This window comes from Marmota flaviventris, chromosome 3 (genome assembly GCF_047511675.1).
Source record: "Marmota flaviventris isolate mMarFla1 chromosome 3, mMarFla1.hap1, whole genome shotgun sequence".
In the NCBI taxonomy this organism is placed as follows: domain Eukaryota; kingdom Metazoa; phylum Chordata; class Mammalia; order Rodentia; family Sciuridae; genus Marmota; species Marmota flaviventris.
The window spans coordinates 125,829,113-125,848,296 of NC_092500.1; the positions used below are offsets into that span (position 1 = coordinate 125,829,113).

The following is a 19,184-nucleotide window of genomic DNA, read 5'->3' on the forward strand; positions in this document are numbered from 1 at the left end:
AGAAAACAAAAAAGATAGACAGCTAAGTTTCTATTTCCAGTGAAGTTTGCGGGAAGATCATCATTTATGTGTATGATGTGGTTTAAATAGCAATGAGGAGGAGATCAGGGAATTTTTATCTTGAAAGATAAAGAAGAGACCAGGGAGTTGAGTGTACTTGAAGGGGGAGGATTATAATGGGGCATTATGTTGTCTAATCAGGATAAGAAGAACATGTGCAATCATGAGGAGAGTGGAAAACTGGGAAACTGATAAGGGAAAACATTTGGGATCTGCATGAGGATGAAATAACTGGAAAAGGAGCATCTGAATATGTGCCATAAGAAGAGGCAACAGTCAGAGAAGGAACAATGGAAAGAAGATCTCAAGATGGACAGGTAGTGATGGTCAATATTATGGTCATACAGGGAGATGGAATGTAAGTGGAGAGATTCAAAGGAAGAAAATCAGGAATGGAGTCAGGATGTTATCTCAGTGTGTTCAATGATTCTGGCAGCACCAGGAATAGGAGACAAAGGTGCCTACTTAGCCCAGTACTGCAGTGTTCCTGGATGGGGGGGAGCTACCAGGCTGAAGAGTGACACCAATTGAAATGGTAGCTGGTGCCACCTCATGGGGCAAATTTCAAGTAAGTGAACATGCTGAAAAAAGAAAATAAATTGTTGAAAATGACAAAGGAAAGCAGAAATAGTTTTATTCTAAGATTTGGCTCAGAAATATCCTGATGAAAGGGATGCAAAGAGCATTAAAATGATAAGAATATCATTATTTTCAGAGGACAGCCAGGTTTTTTTTTATCAGAACATGAAAATGAAACACACATTATAGGTCTTAAGAAATTGGAAGACAATAGCCTCCATTTTTCAACAGGCCCCTTAGAATGTTTTCTGGAAGAGGGATGAAGTGGTTTGTTTGCAGTAGCATATAGATAAAGGCTCAGAGGAGATAGTATAAAGCAAGGCCACAGGGACTGTGAGGAGATGAATTCAAGGAGAAAATAAGGGGAAATGGATAAAGCTGGAGACCATAATGCTAAGTGAAGCAAGACAATCCCAAAACACCAAAGGCTGAAAGTTTTCTTTGATATGAAGATGCTGACTCATAATGGCGATGGGGGGAAGCATGGGAGGAATGGAGGAACATTAGATAGGGCAAAGGGGAGGGAGGGGAAATGAAGGGGGAAGGAGATAAAAATGATGGTGGAATGAGTTAGACATCATTATCCTAAGTACATATATGAAGACACGAATGGTGTGAAAATACATTGTATACCATCAGTTACTTGGGTATTTGTGCTCTATAAGTGTAATATGAAATAAATTGCATTCTGCCATCATGTATAACAATTAGAATAAACAAATAATTTAATAAAAATAAAGAAAAGATGGGGAGACAGGATCCTAATCTCACAGCAATTCCCCATAATGTGTCAGAGGAGAAGATTAACAAAGAGCTTTTCAATGGAATTGGTATTGGGGCCATTCCATGGAGAGGAGTTGAACTCTTCTTATCCATCCAGATAATCAGGCATCACTCTCCCCAGCTTCTTCCTAATCTGCTCATGATGGAATTTTGACAGTACCTCAAGGTCACCAGGCTTCTCAAAACTCAGTATTTACACTGACCAAATGCTCTAATTATTTCCTTCATTCGACATCTACTACTCCTTTAGGTCTTGACCTAAATATGATTTCTATTTTCCCTCAAATTACCCATTTCCACAGAACCTTCCACTTCTTCATGACACTCACTTTTATGGCTAGTGTGTGTCATCATGCTGGAGGGTAAACTTCATGAGGACAGGGAAAGGATATTATTCTTGTCTCTCCTCCTCATGACTAGAATTAAGTTTCTACATGCAATTCACTCAATTACTTATCATCGACAATCTTAATTGAGAGTTTGTCTGATTGATGTAGATGGATTTCATAGTAAAACACCATGAGCTCAAAGATAACCCTCTAGTACTGGATACCTCAAGTTGTCCCTCACTCTCTTGAGTGTATGGGGTGGATGAACTGCTTACTCCTAACCTTAGTTTCCACATCTGGATTAAATGACCACCATAATACCTATGAACAGTTTGCTGAGAGGTTTAACTTTCATTACATGTGGAAAAACAACAACAAAAAAACCCCCAAAAAACCAAAATGTAACACTGACAGGACGTAGCAAAGTGATTTATATATTTGAGGTCAAATTCCTGACTGTAACAAGGAAACACAGAGTAATTACTATAGGCTAAGACTGCACTAACCATTTGCTTATACAGTTTTTTAGAGGGTAAGTTCATGCTCAATTTAATATCCATGGCATTTTCCTCATAAATGGCTGTCAGAACAGGTTTACTTAATTCTGTAATTGAAACAAGATTGTAAATTGAAGCTAAAATAATTTCTATTCAAATTTGTACCTCATAGATTTATTTGAACTTATTCTCTTGGTTTGAAAGTGTAAGGGTAAAAGAAATTGAAGTTAAAGCGTAAAAGTTAAAGGGTAAAAGACCGGGTATTGTAAAGTTTCTAAGCTGCAAGGTCTGAGTTAAAATGTAAAGGATTAGGTATTGTTAGGTTTCTATGCTACCTGCAAAACCTGAAATCCCTGTAGCTGTTAGGACAATACTGGAACTGCCCAGTAAATATTCCCACTGACTCCCTGGTTGTCTAATAACCTGGGACTCTGTGTAACTTGTCACGTAGTCATTTAGGCCCTAAAACCAATCAGTTTGAATGTGTACCCCGCTTAGGAGTGACCAATCACCCCCGTCTGACCTGTTCCCGCCAATGAATAAACTAATCATGTTTAGGAGTTGTTGTTCAATTTTCCCACGCCTCATGATGATTTGTTCTGATGTATACAAAGCCCCCCACCCTCCCCAAAAAGTGTACTTAAGCACTGCTTGACCTCTGCTCTGGGCTCTGGGCTGCCCTCCCTTCTTGAGCGAGCCTGCCTGGAGCCTCAGTGCGCTGAATTGGATCCTCAATAAACTCCCTCCTGCTTATTGCATGAAGCTAGTCTCTTGGGGTCTCTTTCTCCGATGCTTCGCCGGACCCTTACAAAAGTATGAAATTTTTCTAACCTACAGAGTGAGGACACAGGAATAGGGAGTAAGTCACCTGAACACATGATGTAAGCTTCCTCCTTTGCAGAGCAAGATCTCTGTTTCCAGGGGTCAGAAGGACACTGCCAGAGAGAGGTGTCTGTTTTCCTACACTGGATTCCATCCACCCAACGGGGTCTAGAACCTTCCCTTAGAGGAACAGAAGAGTTGAGATTCCCAGTGTCCCCACAGCCAAGCTGTCTGCATATCACGGACAAGGTCACAGCTTCCATGGGGCTGTGGCAGACATTGCCCCAGGTGTTGTTGTAGAAAACCTCCAGCCACCCAGCACATTCCTGGTCTTTGCTCACCAGCCTGAGGGCAAGGAACTCTGAAACCAAGAGGAGGAAAACAGGACATAGTGAGTATTTAGCACTTAGTGCTGTTTTCCTTTACCCCTAAGTAGTGAGTGCTCACTGCTAAATTTGCTGATAAAATTCCCACAGGACGGAAATACAAAACTTTTGTCCCTTTTACCTGTTTTGATAACTTATATGTCTCTTTCTATTTCTATGACAATGGTGTAGTGGAAAATAAAGAGGCAGGAACACTGAAGTGGGGCTCTTCAGGGGAGGGAGGAAAAGATAACTGAATAAATATCTGACAGACCCTGGGAAATGGGGTATGGACAATGAAGTGGCAAACAACTGAAGTCCCAGATATGTCACTTCCTGGTCCTGGAGCTTGGGAGTAGGTTATCTTTTGAGGCAGGGGCTTTGCAAACAACATGAAGTTGAGAATATTTTAAAGGTGAAATTATTTTAGATTATCCAGGATTAACCATGTGAGCACAATCTATCCACATCCTTAGATCTGTATTCTTACAAACAGACAATGGTTTCTGACCCCAGTCAAAGAGAGATGTGAAGATGAAAAAATGGTCAGAAGTAGGCAAGGGATTGACTTGAATAAGGAAGGGAAATAGAGGTATCCTTTAGTGCTGGAAAAGGCAAGGAAATGAGTCTTCCCAGAGCCTCAGCTGAATGTAGCTCACTGACACCTTATTTATAGCTCAAGGGGACTGGGGTCAGTCTTGAATTTGTGTTGTTTTAAGCCACTAACTCTTTAGTAATTTATTATAGCAGCAATAGGAAACTAATCCAATGGGTCTTAGAATGTTGCACACACAGTAACTGAAGCATGAGGTCTGCAGTCAAATGGACACTGAAGAGAATGATTGTCAGGAGGCAGGAATGAGAAGGGAGGAGCAGAAACTCAGCTGCTGCATCAGGAAATGGAAGCCCTTCATCTTTTCTGCTAGAGACACAGGCACTGTGGGATGAGTCTCTTCCCCATCCGCCCTGCCACCAATTGCCCCTCCTCTGCCCTAAGGCTCAGATAACATCCTGCACACCCACCTCACTTCTCCCACTTGTGCACAGTGTGCACCACAGACCTGAGCAGATGACCCCCACATCTTCCTTGTGTCTGCAGTTGTGTTGCCCCCAGCCCTGGGAAGGGCACTGCCACACATGCACCTCTTCTCCTGTGCAGTTCAGCTCATCCAGCCAGATGGGCCCTGATCCCTCTCCAAAGTGAGCAGAGATGGTGGCCTCCAGGGCCACTCCACAGCCCAGCTGTCTACATACTACATGGGCATCACTCAGGTCCCAGCTGTCATCACAGATGGAGCCCCAGGAGCCCTGCTGCAGGATCTCCACTCTCCCTGTGCAGCGACTGCCCCCGTCCACCAGACGGAGTTCTCTGCTGTCTGAGGAGAGACAGGGTCATGTCAGTGGGCATTTGCACAGGGAATGGGGAGGTTCTAGTGCTGGAGGCCTTACTTACCTGAGCAGTTGGCACTCTGTCCCTCTGAGGCTGCAGAGCCTGCTGGGTCAGACCAGGAGTTCATGCACTGGGGCAGCAGCTGGGCCTGGTTTCCTACAGATTGGAATAGAGAGTAGGAAACTGAATTAAGGTACATAATAATCTAGTGATGGCATCTGAAAACTGTAGGACAAAATCAGTAATTTCCTATTTTCAGAACTGTTATCCTAATGGAGATTTCTGTTTCTGACTCTGACACTTTTGTGCTTTATGTCAAACACTAGGAGTGGCATTAGGAAAATAGGAATATGTTTGTGCTTCTTGACACATTGCACAGCTCCCAGGGCAGCTAGACTTTAGGAGTCAAGTGCAGAGAAAAGTAAAAAGTGAGATCAGCTATTTTTCCCATTCAAAGATTGAAGGTAAGACTGAAAATCTCAGCATGATTGCCAGATTTCTGTGGCCATACACAAATATAATTTAGGTTGTACCAAAAAGGAGGAATCACGTTAAACAACCAGGAAACTTGTATCATATTTTGTGAACTAAATGGATTTTTGTCAAAGGGATGCTGCACAGTTTCTCAAAACTTCACTTGTTTTTGTGTAACGTGATCTACCTTAAATAAAGTACCTGGAAGAGGCAAAATAAAATCCTCTCTGAAGGTTTTGTATAGTTTCCCCAAAACAATGTTGATCCAAAATACTACATGAAACAGAGTTTAATAGAGAGCAAAGAGGAAAAATGAGGAAATATTGGAAAGATTTTTGCATATTAGTATTGGTGTTTCCTTACAGGTAATTTAAATAATCATGATTTATGGCCTATTAAATGGCATTATGTGCATCTTGGCAGAGAAATGTTCACAAAAATGTAACAAAAATTTGAGAGTTAAAAAGTCAAGAGCTAAAAATAAGAACCTGAATATGAGTAGAAAACATTAGAATATCACAGAATAGAAATTGCAAAGTACAAAAACACAGAAAATTACACAGAGTAAAGCACAGAAAGATAAGGATAGAAACTATAAACAGTGAGAGACATCGTGAAAGAACCTAACATTCCTATGTAATCTATAAGTTTTAGGTATTTAAGGCCACTATGATAGTGCTAAGAGTATCACTTAGAAAATACACAAAGTCAGATATTCAATATACATATATATTTAAAAAAATATTCTTAAAATCTCTGATGCTCTATCCATTGACCCATGGAGTTCCTTTCTTCTTCTCTTGAATCTGGGCTGACCGTGGAGAATTGTCTATAAGCAATAGAATGTGGTGAATCCAACACAGCTTGACTTAGGAACTTAGTTTAGAAAGTCATGCCTCCTTCTCTTTAGGATATTTGCCTTATGGTATATCTACTCAATAGAGACTATCATGTTGGAGGCAGCATTTGTACTTGATTCTGTCAACAGCCCCAGTTGAACTTCAAGCTACCAGCCATGTGAATGAACTATCCTGGATTTCCTGCTTGGTCAAGCCTTCAAGTGATCTCAGCTTCAGATGACATTCAAGTGCAACCTTATGACAGATTCCAAGAGGCAACTGCCAAGAGCCCTTCCCAAACTTATGAGTCAGGAATGATGAGTAAAATGGAATATATTTTTCATTTGTGTTCCTCGTTATTTCTTGCTTTCATTCTTTCAAATGCCTAACATACAGAATAAGGATAGAATTTTTAAGGCTTCTAGAAACAAATGTCAGATTACATTTAAAAGGAAGCCAATTTGCATCTTACCTGTTTTCTCAAACCAGACCCTCAAATCTAGGAGGTCTTGAAATAATATATATATCAAGATTTCAAAGAAAATGGATGTTAGTCAAGAATACAATACCCAGCAAAATTAAGTTTCATATTTGAAGATGAAATCAAACCTTCCATGATAAACAACAAATTTTTTAAAAATTCCCAACTAGAAAGCCTGCACTACAAAACATTATCAGCAAAATATTTCATAAAGAAGAAATGAAAATAAAAATAAAAATCAGCAAAGGGAGGAACCACACTAAAGGAATAGTCAAACAAAGGTTAAACAAAATCAAATTAAAAACCAGCAATAAAACAAAATGACTAGGAATACAAATCACATCTTAATAATATTTTTGAACATACATAGCTAAAACTCATTAATTAAAAGACAGACTGGTATGTTGGATTAAAATAACATGACCCAACAACATGCAAGTCCAAGAGACTCACCTCATAGGTAAAGACATTCACAGACTAAAAGTGAAAAGATGGCAAAATATATATCACTCACATGGATTATGTAACCAAGCATGGATTTCTGTCCTCATATCAGATAAAGTGACGTTCAAGCCAAAGCTAACCATAAGGCACAAAGAAGGACATTTCATACTGATTAAGGGAATGACACATATGCAAGAAATAGCAATTGTAAATATTTATGCCCCAAACAATGGAGCATCTATGTACATGAAACAAATTCTTCTCAATTTCAAGAAAGAAATAGATAACAACACAATAATAGTGGGTGAGTATAACATACCTCTATCACCAGCAGATAGATTCTCCAAACAAAAACTGAATAAACTATAAAACTAAATAATACAATCAATACTTCAGACTTTAAAGACAAATGTAGAGTATTTTATCCATCAGTGATCAAAGATACTTTGTTCTCAGCAGCAAATGAATCCTTCTCTAAAATAGACCATATCTTATGCCACAAATCAACTCTTAGAAAATGCAAAACAAAAAAAAAATAGAAATAATGTTTTGCATTCTATGCAATCATGATGGAATAAAATTAGAACTCAATGATAAAATTTAAAAATAGAAGCTACTCTGACACCAGAAGATTAAATAATACACTACTGAATGACCAATTGATAGAAGAAATCAAGAATGAAACAAAGAAAATACTTGGGGAAAATGGAAATAGTGTCACAACATATCAAAATCTCTGGGACATTATAAAGGCAGTATTAAGAGGAAAGTTCTTTTCATTGAGCTCATTTACTAAAATATAAAGTCAACATATAATGTAACATTACATCTCAAAGCCCTAGATAAAGAAGAATAAATGAACACCAAATACAATAGAAGACAGGAAAAAATTAAAATTAGAGCTGAAATCAATAAAACTGAAACAAAATAAATAATTCAAAAAATTGACAAAATGAAAAGTTTGTTTTCTGAAAAAAATCAGTAAAATTGATAAATCCTTCGCCAAGAATACAATACCCAGCAACATTAAGGTTCATATTTGAAGATGAAATCAAAACCTTCCATGATAAACAAAATTAAAAAAAAATCAGAACTAGAAAGTCTGCATTATAGAACATACTCAGCAAAATACTACATGAAGAAGAAATGAAAATAAAAGTTAAAGACAAAGAGAGTGAAAACTAAAATTACTAAAATTTGTGATGAAAAAAGAAATATCACTGAAATAAAGATGATATTCAGAAACTATTTTGAAAATTTGTACTCCCAAAAAGAAAGAAAAAAGAAAATCTTGAAAAATTGACAAATTTCTAGAGACATATGACCTACACAAACTGAATCAGGAGGATATACACAATTTGAACAGATCAATTTCAAGCATTGAAATATAAGTCACCATGAAAAGCCTACCAATCAGAAAAGCCCCAGATCAGATGGATTCTCATCCAAGTTCTACAAGACCTAGAAAGAAAATGAATATCAGTCAAGAATACAAAAAAAAATAAACACCAATAATTCTCAAATTATTCCATGAAATAGAAAAGAAGGGAATCCTTCCAAACTCATTCTATGAAGCTACTATCACCCTGATACCAAAACCAGACAAAGACATATCAAGGAAAGAAAACTTCAGACCAATATCTCTTATGAACATAGATACAAAAATTCTCATTAAAATTCTGGTAAATCTCATACAAAAATATTAAAAATAGTGCACCATGATCAAGTGGGGTTCATCCTAGGGATGCAAGTTTCATTCAATAAACAGAAATCAATAAACATAATTTAACACATCAATAGACTTAAAGAAAATAATTATATGATCATCTCAACAGATGCAGAAAAAGCATTTAACAAAATACAACACATCTTCACGTTCAAAACACTAGAAAAATTAGGGATAGTAGGAACACACCTCAATATTGTAAAAGCTATATATGTTAAATACAAGGCCAATATCATTCTAAATGGGGAAAAACTTAAAGCATTCCCTCTAAGAACTGGAATAAGACAGGAATGCCCTCTTTCACCACTTATATTCAACATTGTCCTTAAAACTCTAGCCAGAGCAATTAGACAGAAGAAAGAAATTAAATAGATATAAGTAGGAAAGGAAGAACTCAAACTATCCCTATTTGCTGATGATATAATCCATATTTAGAAGACCCAAAAAAATTCCACAAGAAAACTTGTAGAACTAATAAATGAATTCAGCAAAATATCAGGATATAAAATTAACACATGTAAATCAATTGCATTCCTATAAATCAGTGGTGAATCCACCAAAAGAAATTGGGAATACTACCCCATTCATAATGGCCTCAAAAAATTAAAATATTTGGAAATCAATCTAACAAAGACCATTACAATGAAAATTACAGAACATTAAAGAAAGAAACTGAAGAATACCTTAGAAGATGGAAAGATCTCCCATGTTCATGGATAGCAGAATGAACATTGCCCAAATGGCCATACACTCAATTGCTCTATACAGATTTAATGCAAGTACCATTAAAATTACAATGGCATTCTTAAATAAGTCATGAAATTTCTTTGGAAAAGTAAGAGACCCAGAATGGCCAAAACAATCCTTAGCAATAAAAATAGAGCTGGAGCCATCAAAATACCAGAGATATGGTTACAAAGAGCAGCATGGTGTTGGCACCAAAACAGACAGGTATACCAGTCGTACAGAATGAAGACAAAGAGACAAGCCCACATAAATACACTTATCTCATACTAGACAAAGATGCCAAAATATACATTGGAGAAAAGACAGCCTCTTCAAAAATGGTGCTAGGAAAATTGGAAATTCGTATGTAGCAAACTATAATGAGCCCAAATCTCTCATCCTACACAAAACTCAAAGTGGATCAAGAACTTAGGTTTGAGACCAGAGACTCTGTGCCTAATAGAAGTAAAAGTAGGCCCAAATCTCCACCATGTCAGCTTAGAAACTGACTTCCTTAACAAGACTTATAAAGTGCAAGAAGTAAAATCAAGAAACCACAAATGGGATGAATTCAAAGTAAAAAGCTTCTTCATAGCAAAGGAAACAATTAAGAATATGAAGAGAGAGCCTACAGATTAGGGGAAAATCATTGTCATTTCCATTAATCTCCAGGATATATAAAGATCTCAGAAATTTAATACCCTGCCCCGCCACCAAACAACCAAATAGATAAATAGGCTAAGGTAATGAGCAGATACTTCACAGAAGAAGAAATACAATTGGTCAATGAATATATAAAAAAAAAAATTCAACATCTCTAGTAGTTAGAGACATGCAAACTAAAACTACACTAAGAACTCATATACTTTAGTTAGCATGACAATTATCAAGAATACAAGTAGAAATAAATGTTGGCAAGGATGTGGGGGAAAAAGTACTCTCATACAATGTGGGTGGGACTGCAAATTGGTGCAACCATTATGCAAAGTGGTATAGAGATTCCTCAGAAAACTTGGAATGGAAACACCATTTGACTCGGTTATCCCACTACTCAGCATATAACCAATGGCCTAAAAATCAGTATGCTATAGCTACACAGCACATCAAAGTTTATAGCAGCTCAATTCACAATAGCTAAGTTATAGAACCAACCTAGATGCCATTCAGCAGATGAATGGTTAAAGAAAATATGGAATATATACACATTGGAATATTACTCAACCATAAAGAAGAATGAAATTATGGCATTTGTCAATAAATAATTGAACTGGTGACAATCATGCTAACTGAAATAAGCCAATCCCAAAAAATAAAGGCCCAATGTTTTCTCTGATATGCAGATGCTAATTCACAATAAGGTGGATGGGTGCTATGAAAGTATAGACTTATTATGGATTATAAAGAGGAAAATGAAGGAGGGAAAGTTGTATAAGGGTAGGAAGAATAGTAGAGTGAATCAGACATTATTATCCTATGTGCATTTATGATTACATGACTGGTGTAACTCTACACCATGTACAACCAGAGGAATGAGAATTTATACTCCATATATAAATAATATTTCAATATAATAGAACTGCATTCTATTATCATGTATTTCTAGTAAGAAAAAATAAAAATAATAATGAAAAAAGTTTTAAGCAAATGTTGTAGCAAAAGTTTAAGGTTTGAGAAAACTTTGCAGAAGGCATTTGGGTGTTCCTTATCTTACTCTGTTTTTCTGTAATGTTTAAACTATAAAGGCAATAATAAACCTACAGCCTTTGTCAATCAAAAAATTTCCTCTGAATAACTCTTGACAGGGTCTGAAAGATGAATGATCACTGAGAAGAATTATATTTCACCAAGGAATGTCTCACTTTTCTAGTCATCTCTCCATTATGTTTTGCTCTTAGAGACATGCTACTCAAGTACCAGTCAGCGCTGACCTCTCTTACCTGAGCAGACCACAGAGGCTGTGTTTCCATGGGCACAGGCAGGAACACCCAGGGCAGTCACAGGACAATTCCACAGGAAGGACTCAGACCCTGAGCAGTGGAATCGGTCTCTCCAGATCTCATCTCCTCCTTCCACAAAATATGCTCCCTTTGGGGTGGAGAAGGCAACCCCACAGCCCAGCTGACGGCAAACAACATTGGCATTGGCCATATTCCAGTGGGAGGCACAGAGTGTTCTCCAGCCTCCAGAGGTCTTCATCTCCACTTGACCCTCACACTGAGAGCTGCCATTTTTCATGAGCCTGACTTCTGTGTACTCTGGCAGGAGAAGACAGGATTTCAGTAACATCTCACGTTTGTTACCACATCAGAGTGTGCAAAAAGGTTAAAGTCCTGCTGTGGGTCTCACCTGAGCAGACAACTTGCACAGCCCCTCTATGGTGGCAGCTGCCTGCAGGACAGGGCACTCTGGGGCAGAACCAGAGCTCAGGCTCCCATCCCTTACACTGGAACTCTTCAGCCCAGACCTGTTCACTGTCCTCTCTGAGGGGCAGGTCCAAGAGAAAAGATGCTGCCTTGCCACACCCCAGCTCTGCACAGATGACCTGGGCAGTGGGCAATGTGAAATTCCCATAAGATACTGGAATCCATCCTCCTCCAGAATTCACTTCCACTCGCCCAGAGCAGGGTCCACCTCCTCCATCCAAACGCACAAATCCTGTGGAAGAAAATAACCAGTACAATGAGTATCTAGGGTTGGAATTGGGACCTCCATGTCACAGGAAAGCTGTAAAATCTTTTCTTTTCCCAGGAATGGGATGTGGAGAATAGATTCAATGGTGTCAGAATGGAGATTGCATGAGCAAGTTTCTGAAGACAACATTAGGAGGAGAAATTTGTAAGGTCAGTTCTAAATGGCTGACTCCAGAAATTAATTAATATTAATATATATATATATATATATATATATATATATATATATATATATATATATATATATATATACACAAAAAAAAGGGCTGGGATGTGGCTCAGTGATTGAGTGTCCTTGAGTTCACTCCCTAGTTCCTCCCCACCCCCCAAAAGAAGTAGGATCAGAAGTTGTCAAGAGATTTAAGCATGCTCCTTTGCCTTTTTGTTTTGTTTCAAGGGATCATTTTGTTACCAATAAGTAGAGTTGAAAAAGCCATTAGACATCTAATGAAGTTGATCAGGAAGTGATTTTGAGTATGAGTTCAGACCTTTGGGGAGGCATCTGACTACAGATATGCAATTGTAATGTAATAGTAGGTTGATATCCTGAAGAAGAGGAAAATAACATGTTCAGTAATTTTTCTTTTCAAAGTAATTCATAAAAATGGAATTTACCCAGTATGGGTAGAAATGCCTCTGATTGGGAAAGGATAAAAATGAGGCAGAGAAGTCTTTAAAGGAGACACAATCTGAACTTTTCACTCAGGTCTGATATAGGAGAGAGATGTGCAATGACAATATTGAGAGTGTGCTTCCTTGTTTTGTTATTCAGGATACTAACATGTTTTCAGAATTTTTCATGTTCCAGATGTGTTCTAGGTGCTGTGTATGTATATTTAAAGAAAACAATGTCATTATCTTTGTAGAGCTTTACATCCAGTGGGGGAGAAAACCAGTTTTAAGCCATTTGAAGTTTGTGAGCCACTGAGTGGAAAAAGAAAGAAATCTGCAGAAATATGTTGATTCATATGAATCATTCTCACTAAAGTAAACTAAGAATTGCAGCCATATGTATCTTTGTCTGAACTTTTGCTCCATAGACACATTGCTCCCCTTGGCACATTTCAGGTTTCTTGTGAATGTATCCTTCAGGTTTCTTGTGAAAGTATTCCTTCCTTTTCTTCCACTATTCTGACCTTATCAATACCTCAGCTTTGAGTCACTCTTGAAAATAATTTCCTCCTTTTGTGCAGGAGGGGTGTACTGAGTTTACACAGTGTACACAGATTGCCCTTCCTACACCAGGGTCTTAAGTGCTGCAGAGGTAATCCTTATGTAATGCTTCTCAACCTTTGAAGGCCATCCCCCACATACTATAAGCTTCTCCTGTCTTCTTCAGAAAATTTTATTTGTCTTCCTGACCCATTCTTATCAAATTTATCTGACAATACACTCTTCTTGTTTCATTATTTCCATTAGATATGAGCAATATAATTTTCCGCATATCTTGTCACCTTTATATTTTGCTTCATTTTCATCCAAGTAAATTTATACTAACTGATATCTACTGGCACAGTGTACATACTAAATGAGTGAATTCACAGGGTGATGCATGTATACATTGCACTTCTTTGTCTCCTCAAAATTTTTCATTTCTTTTTGGTGAAAGCTTCCAAAACACTTTCTTGTAGCTTTTTGAAATGTAGTTCATTTTTATTTTCTATGGACATCCTACTGTGCCATGGTGCAGTAAAACTTCTTGCTCCTATTTAAGTAAAACCTATTATTCATTGATAAGTCAGTTGCCTTCCAATTCCCATTCCCTAAACTCTCTAGTCTATGGTAACTATAATTCTACTCTCAACATCTATGAGGTCAATTCTTTTATATTTGACACACAGTTATATTATAAGATACTTGTCTTTCTTTGCCTGACTTATTTCACTTAACTTAGTGATCTTCTGACCCATGCATGTTCTGTGGAATGAAAGGATTTGATTCATTTTATGGACAAAGAGTATCCCATTGTATTTAGTTTATTTGTCCATTTATCAGCTGATGGAAGTTTAGATTATGTCTATTTCTTAGTACTATATATAGTACTGCCATGAACATGGGAGTACAGATGTCTCTTCAACATACAGATTTCACTTCCTTCGGACATATGCTCAACATTGGGATTGCTGTATCAGATGGTAATTTGGGGGGGCAGGATGTCCGATAATGTGTTTGTACCTCCTTTATTTCTAAAGGATAGATTTGCCAGGTTCAGTATTCTTGATTGCTAGGTTTTTCTTCATTTCTATGAAAATCTCATGGCACACACTTCTGACCTATATATTTACTGTTGAGAATTCTGCCATCAGGTGAATTGGGACATTCTTATATGTTATTTCTTTTTTTTCTCTTGATGCCTGAGAGTCTTTATCTTTCATTTTTGAGAGCTGTCCTATAATATATAGAGATAAGGACCTGAGGTTCCCAGTCACAACTCCTCAACTAACTTTTCACCTTCACATTAATCCTATAATATGCTTTTACAATGATTAAAACAAAATAAAGACACATTGAAGGAGGAAAGAAGATAAAACTTGCCCTTTCCCCAACCTATGAACTATATTAATCCTATATTAATCCTATAATATTGTGCTGCCAGGGTTTGAGGAAGAATGAGGTGGGAAGTCCTGTGGCCACTAACACTGCAATGCAATGTCATACACTGAGGCCACAGCCTGCTTAGGCAACATAGAAGTGGGGAGTGACCAAGGCCCTCAGTGCTATGAGCTGCCTACTGCTGAAGTGGACTCAAGGCTCCATACTCCTGCCACTAGCCACAGGTATGGCAGGCTCTTCTTGAGTCTGTCCCACCAGCACACAGGTCATTCTCTGTTGTATACATTTGAGGCCTCTAATTCCTACTCAGGACTATGTATGATCATGATTCGTCTGGCACTGAACTCCTGTGCCAGCACTGTGCTCTGATCCTTAGAGAGTCTTGCTTTTCCTTCTTCTGTTAAAGGTTGGAGGAGTGGTGGTGGAGACAGTCTTTTTGCTGCCCAACACAACAGAGTTCCAGAGTCTCAGTGTGAGGTTACTGGCATGGGGACAAGGTTGTTGGGCTCTGTTGGGACCCAGGTTTCACTGTGGCAGGCCTAGTCCTGGGTTTCAAGTCTAAGGTCAGGGCTAAGTTTCCTTTCTATTCCCCAAAAAGTATGCATTTCTCTTCATGCTGGGCTGCCTGAGGTTGGGGAAAGGGCAAGTTTTATCTTCTTTCCTCCTTCAATGTGTCTTTATTTTGTTTTAATCATTGTAAAAGCATGCATTCACCTGCTTTATTGTCCCTTATGAAGCCAGTTTGGTGTGTGAATTATAGTTAATGTGGTGTATTTGTGGGAGATCACTGAACAACCATCCTGATCTGAGTCCTAAATTATATAACATCTTACCATAATAAATATGCATTAATATTTTGTTTCATCCAACACTTATCTGCCAACACAGGGCTAAATTCACCTCCCACTTATGAGTCTATACAGATATTGCTTTAAGAAAGAAATGTAGAGATAATCCATTGTAGTAATTATGGAAGGAAAACCTGACTCAGAGCATTTACCCATATTTACCCACAGTTCTCTGGCCCTTCCTGCCAATTAGTTGATAATTCTGATATCTGAATCTGGAAAGGAGAATTGCATTTTTGTGGTAATCCTTAAATTCCCATGCCATGTTTTTAATCCCATCCCTGTGCCCATACACCTACTAATCTAGCAAAAAATTATCTCTGGCTATACATATATGAACACTAAATTCAACTGAAAAAAGTTAGCCCCATTCTTGTCTGTCTTTTGAAATAGGATATGTGTGGTCATTTATAGATAAACCTATAAATCATAAATTATAGAAACAAAATTATGAAGATGATTTTAAGTGAAATGATTCTACAAAGACAAAAACCTATCTTTTCAAGTATGACTGCAAAGAATGGAAAGGACAATATTTGAGATTTACAAGAAATAATTAAAGCCATTACCCACTGCTATTTTGAACATCCATGGTTGATGGGGAACTCTGAGTCCTCTGTGGCTCATCTGTCTCTTATTTCTCTAGAATCAAATACACACTTTTGGTCCCTCCCATTCTCTTAGGCAGTGGAGAATATCCAGACCATACCTGAGCAGATGACACCTGCGTCTGCAGCATGAGTGCAGAAGTGGTGCCCCCAGCCTAGAGAAGGGCACTTCTGCAATTGGTTTTCCTCTCCTGTGCACTTCAGGTCCTCCAGCCAGATGGGCCCTGATCCCTCCCCAAATTGTGCATAGTTCATGACATCGAGGGCCACTCCACAGCCCATTTGTCTGCACACCACATGGGCATCATTCAGGTCCCAGCTGTAGTCACAGACAGTGCCCCAGGTATACTGGTAAAGGATCTCCACTCTGCCTGCACAGTGACTGCCACCATTCACCAGTTGGACCTGTGGAGTCTCTGAGGAGAAAGAATCATGTCAATAGTTGTATTTACAAAGAAAAGGAGAAGGGTATTCTTGTCCTCTGGTACTCACTCTCCCAACCAATCAGTTTGTAGAATCCACTTTTAGACTGCAGAACTTGCTATGTAAGACATGGAATTGTTTATACCAGGGTAGCAGCTAAAGTTCAATTCCTACCAAACAAGTAGGAGAATCAATTCTGTAAAAACCAGAAATGAGATAAAACACAATATATTCTAGTTAGATGTTTCAGGTAGAAATTGTGAGGTAGTTGCTATCAGAGTTAAACATACTATTTGCAGAGGTCTTCAAAGGATCTGATAACATGATTCTAGAAATGTCAGGTTTCCTATCTTGAGTAGATAAAAGTGTCTTTTCCCAAATGATTTCTAAAAGTCAATGGACTGGCATCTGATTGTTTCTTATAGAGCACACACACTTGAGTGCCAATGGCCAGAGCTGTGGAAGGACCAGAGCACAGGGGGTAGAGTAAGGATCAAATTTGAGATCATCAGGAACCTCAGGTGACAGTCATGAATCCAGGAGAAATCATAATCATATAGCCATAAGATTGAAAAATGAATGGACCATGGTTTACCTCCAAATATTTCACTAATGATTCTAGGCTTCAGAGTTCAGATTGGACATGTAATATCAAAACTTGACTTACTTTAAGTAGATTGAGCAAGGTCCCAAAAATGATGATTTCAGTTATCGACATTGCTCACCTTCGCTAGGTATCATAAAATGTTACCCCCCCACACACCCCAATTCTTCTTTCAGGAGTTGCTATTATTCAAAAATAGGAGGTAAAAAAAGGTAACTTTGTTGTGACTCTGTGAGTTAAAAATGTTAGAGAACAAAGGGATATTTGTACTTTGAGAAGACAAATAGAGGAACTATAAAGAACTATTTATAAAACTTCTCCCTGTAGAAGAAAGGGAGAAGGAGAAAGGCAGCCCAGAGAAAAGTACAGAGTAATTTACAACTTCATTTCCAGCTGCCTAGTGAGGGAGGCAACCTGCTGGGAGTGTAGACAGCCTAGATGGTGTCTTACCTGTGGGAGAAACACATGGTTCTTACAAGCTTTAGATCAAATTTAGGGAATTGTTCTGAGAGAGAATACTCTTGTACAACAAGAAAGCTTTAGAGAAAAAGTTCATCACATTGCTCAGCAAGCTCTCAGAGTGATATAACCAGGAGTTATCTTAAAAAGTGGCCATTGTTAGGAAATAAAGTGCTCTGGGGTTTAGACAATATGTGGTAATCACAATTTTAGGTCCCTGGGCCATCCTGCCACAGTGATTGGGTGTAAGTTAGTGTTCTACAGTCTCGGATAGGAAGAGTGCCTGTCACAAACATGCTGAGAGCATTGAATTGTAGGGGAGGGATGGAGGTCTCATTGGTTTGTGGTCCCACCCTCTTTGAAGAAGATCAATTCCAGGCACATGTGGTTGCACACAGGGACCAGGTCTGGGAGCTCAGAGACAGCGTCTGGCATTGCCATATCACCTATTCAAGGATTACACTATTTTCCACATGTTTTCCAGGGATTCACCATGGCTAGGACCCTTAGAACACCCCAATGGACACCTTCTAGAGGCCTCTGGGGGCAAATATGTGCCTACCTGTTGGGTCTGCAAATCACCAAAGGAAGAGCTGACTTGACATTTGACACGCCTTCAGGTTTCCAGACAAAACCCCTGCGGGGATATTATGCCCTGTCTTGTCAACACTCCTTTAACCTCCTTCTCAGGAAATGAGGAGCACAGTATAGCCAATCTATTGCCTCTGATACCAGCATGTTTGGTGGAAAAGAGAGGAACTGAATCTGATTTCTTTTGCAGTTGACTCCCACATATCTGGTGGATTCAAGAGTTAGATGACCTGGAAAAGGTGTCTTCAAAACAAATACTTTGGTGGGAAGAATATATGAGAAATATTTTTCTTTATGCTTTATTATATATATATATATATATATATATATATATATATATATATATATATATATATTTTAATTAATTTTTTTAAATTCTTCAAATGGATTTTTTTCTCTCTTCTTTTTTCTCACCCCTCCCCTCCTCTTTATTGTACTGGATATTAAGCCCAGAGGCACTTTACTACTGAGCTACATCCCCAGTCTTTTAAAATTTTATTTACTTATTTATTTATGAGACATATTCTCTCTAAGTTGCTCAAGCTGGTACTGTACTTGTAATCCTCCTGCCTCAGCCTCCAGAGCCCATAGGATCACAGGCAAGTGCTACCTGCCTGGTTAATGTTTTCCTTTTTTTGTTACAAATATTTTTATTCCTCTTTTTTAAATTCCCCTTATTCTTTCCCTTTTATTTTCCACTTTCAATATTTTTTTAAATTAATTTTCCTTTTACTAACTTTTGACTGTCTTTTTAATTCTATATTTCTTCTTTCCTTTATCTATTGTTATTGCTGTTTTAATCATTGTTGAGTGTAATTGATTATTACTGTATTTCTATAGCTGGTTTATTCATTTTATTTGGTACCAGGGATTGAACTCAGGGGAGTTAACCA

The 19,184-nt window shown here is 38.1% G+C and overlaps 1 protein-coding gene across 1 annotated transcript in view; it reads right to left on the bottom strand.

Annotated features, from left to right (window-relative positions):
* Positions 1-19,184, bottom strand: part of LOC114104827 (antigen WC1.1-like) — a 185,280-nt gene that overhangs the window by 154,180 nt on the left and 11,916 nt on the right. The window contains 6 exon segments of the mRNA XM_071609306.1: positions 3,117-3,431; positions 4,497-4,811; positions 4,889-4,981; positions 11,453-11,770; positions 11,862-12,170; positions 16,316-16,630. Coding sequence (XP_071465407.1) covers positions 3,117-3,431; positions 4,497-4,811; positions 4,889-4,981; positions 11,453-11,770; positions 11,862-12,170; positions 16,316-16,630 — 1,665 coding nt within the window.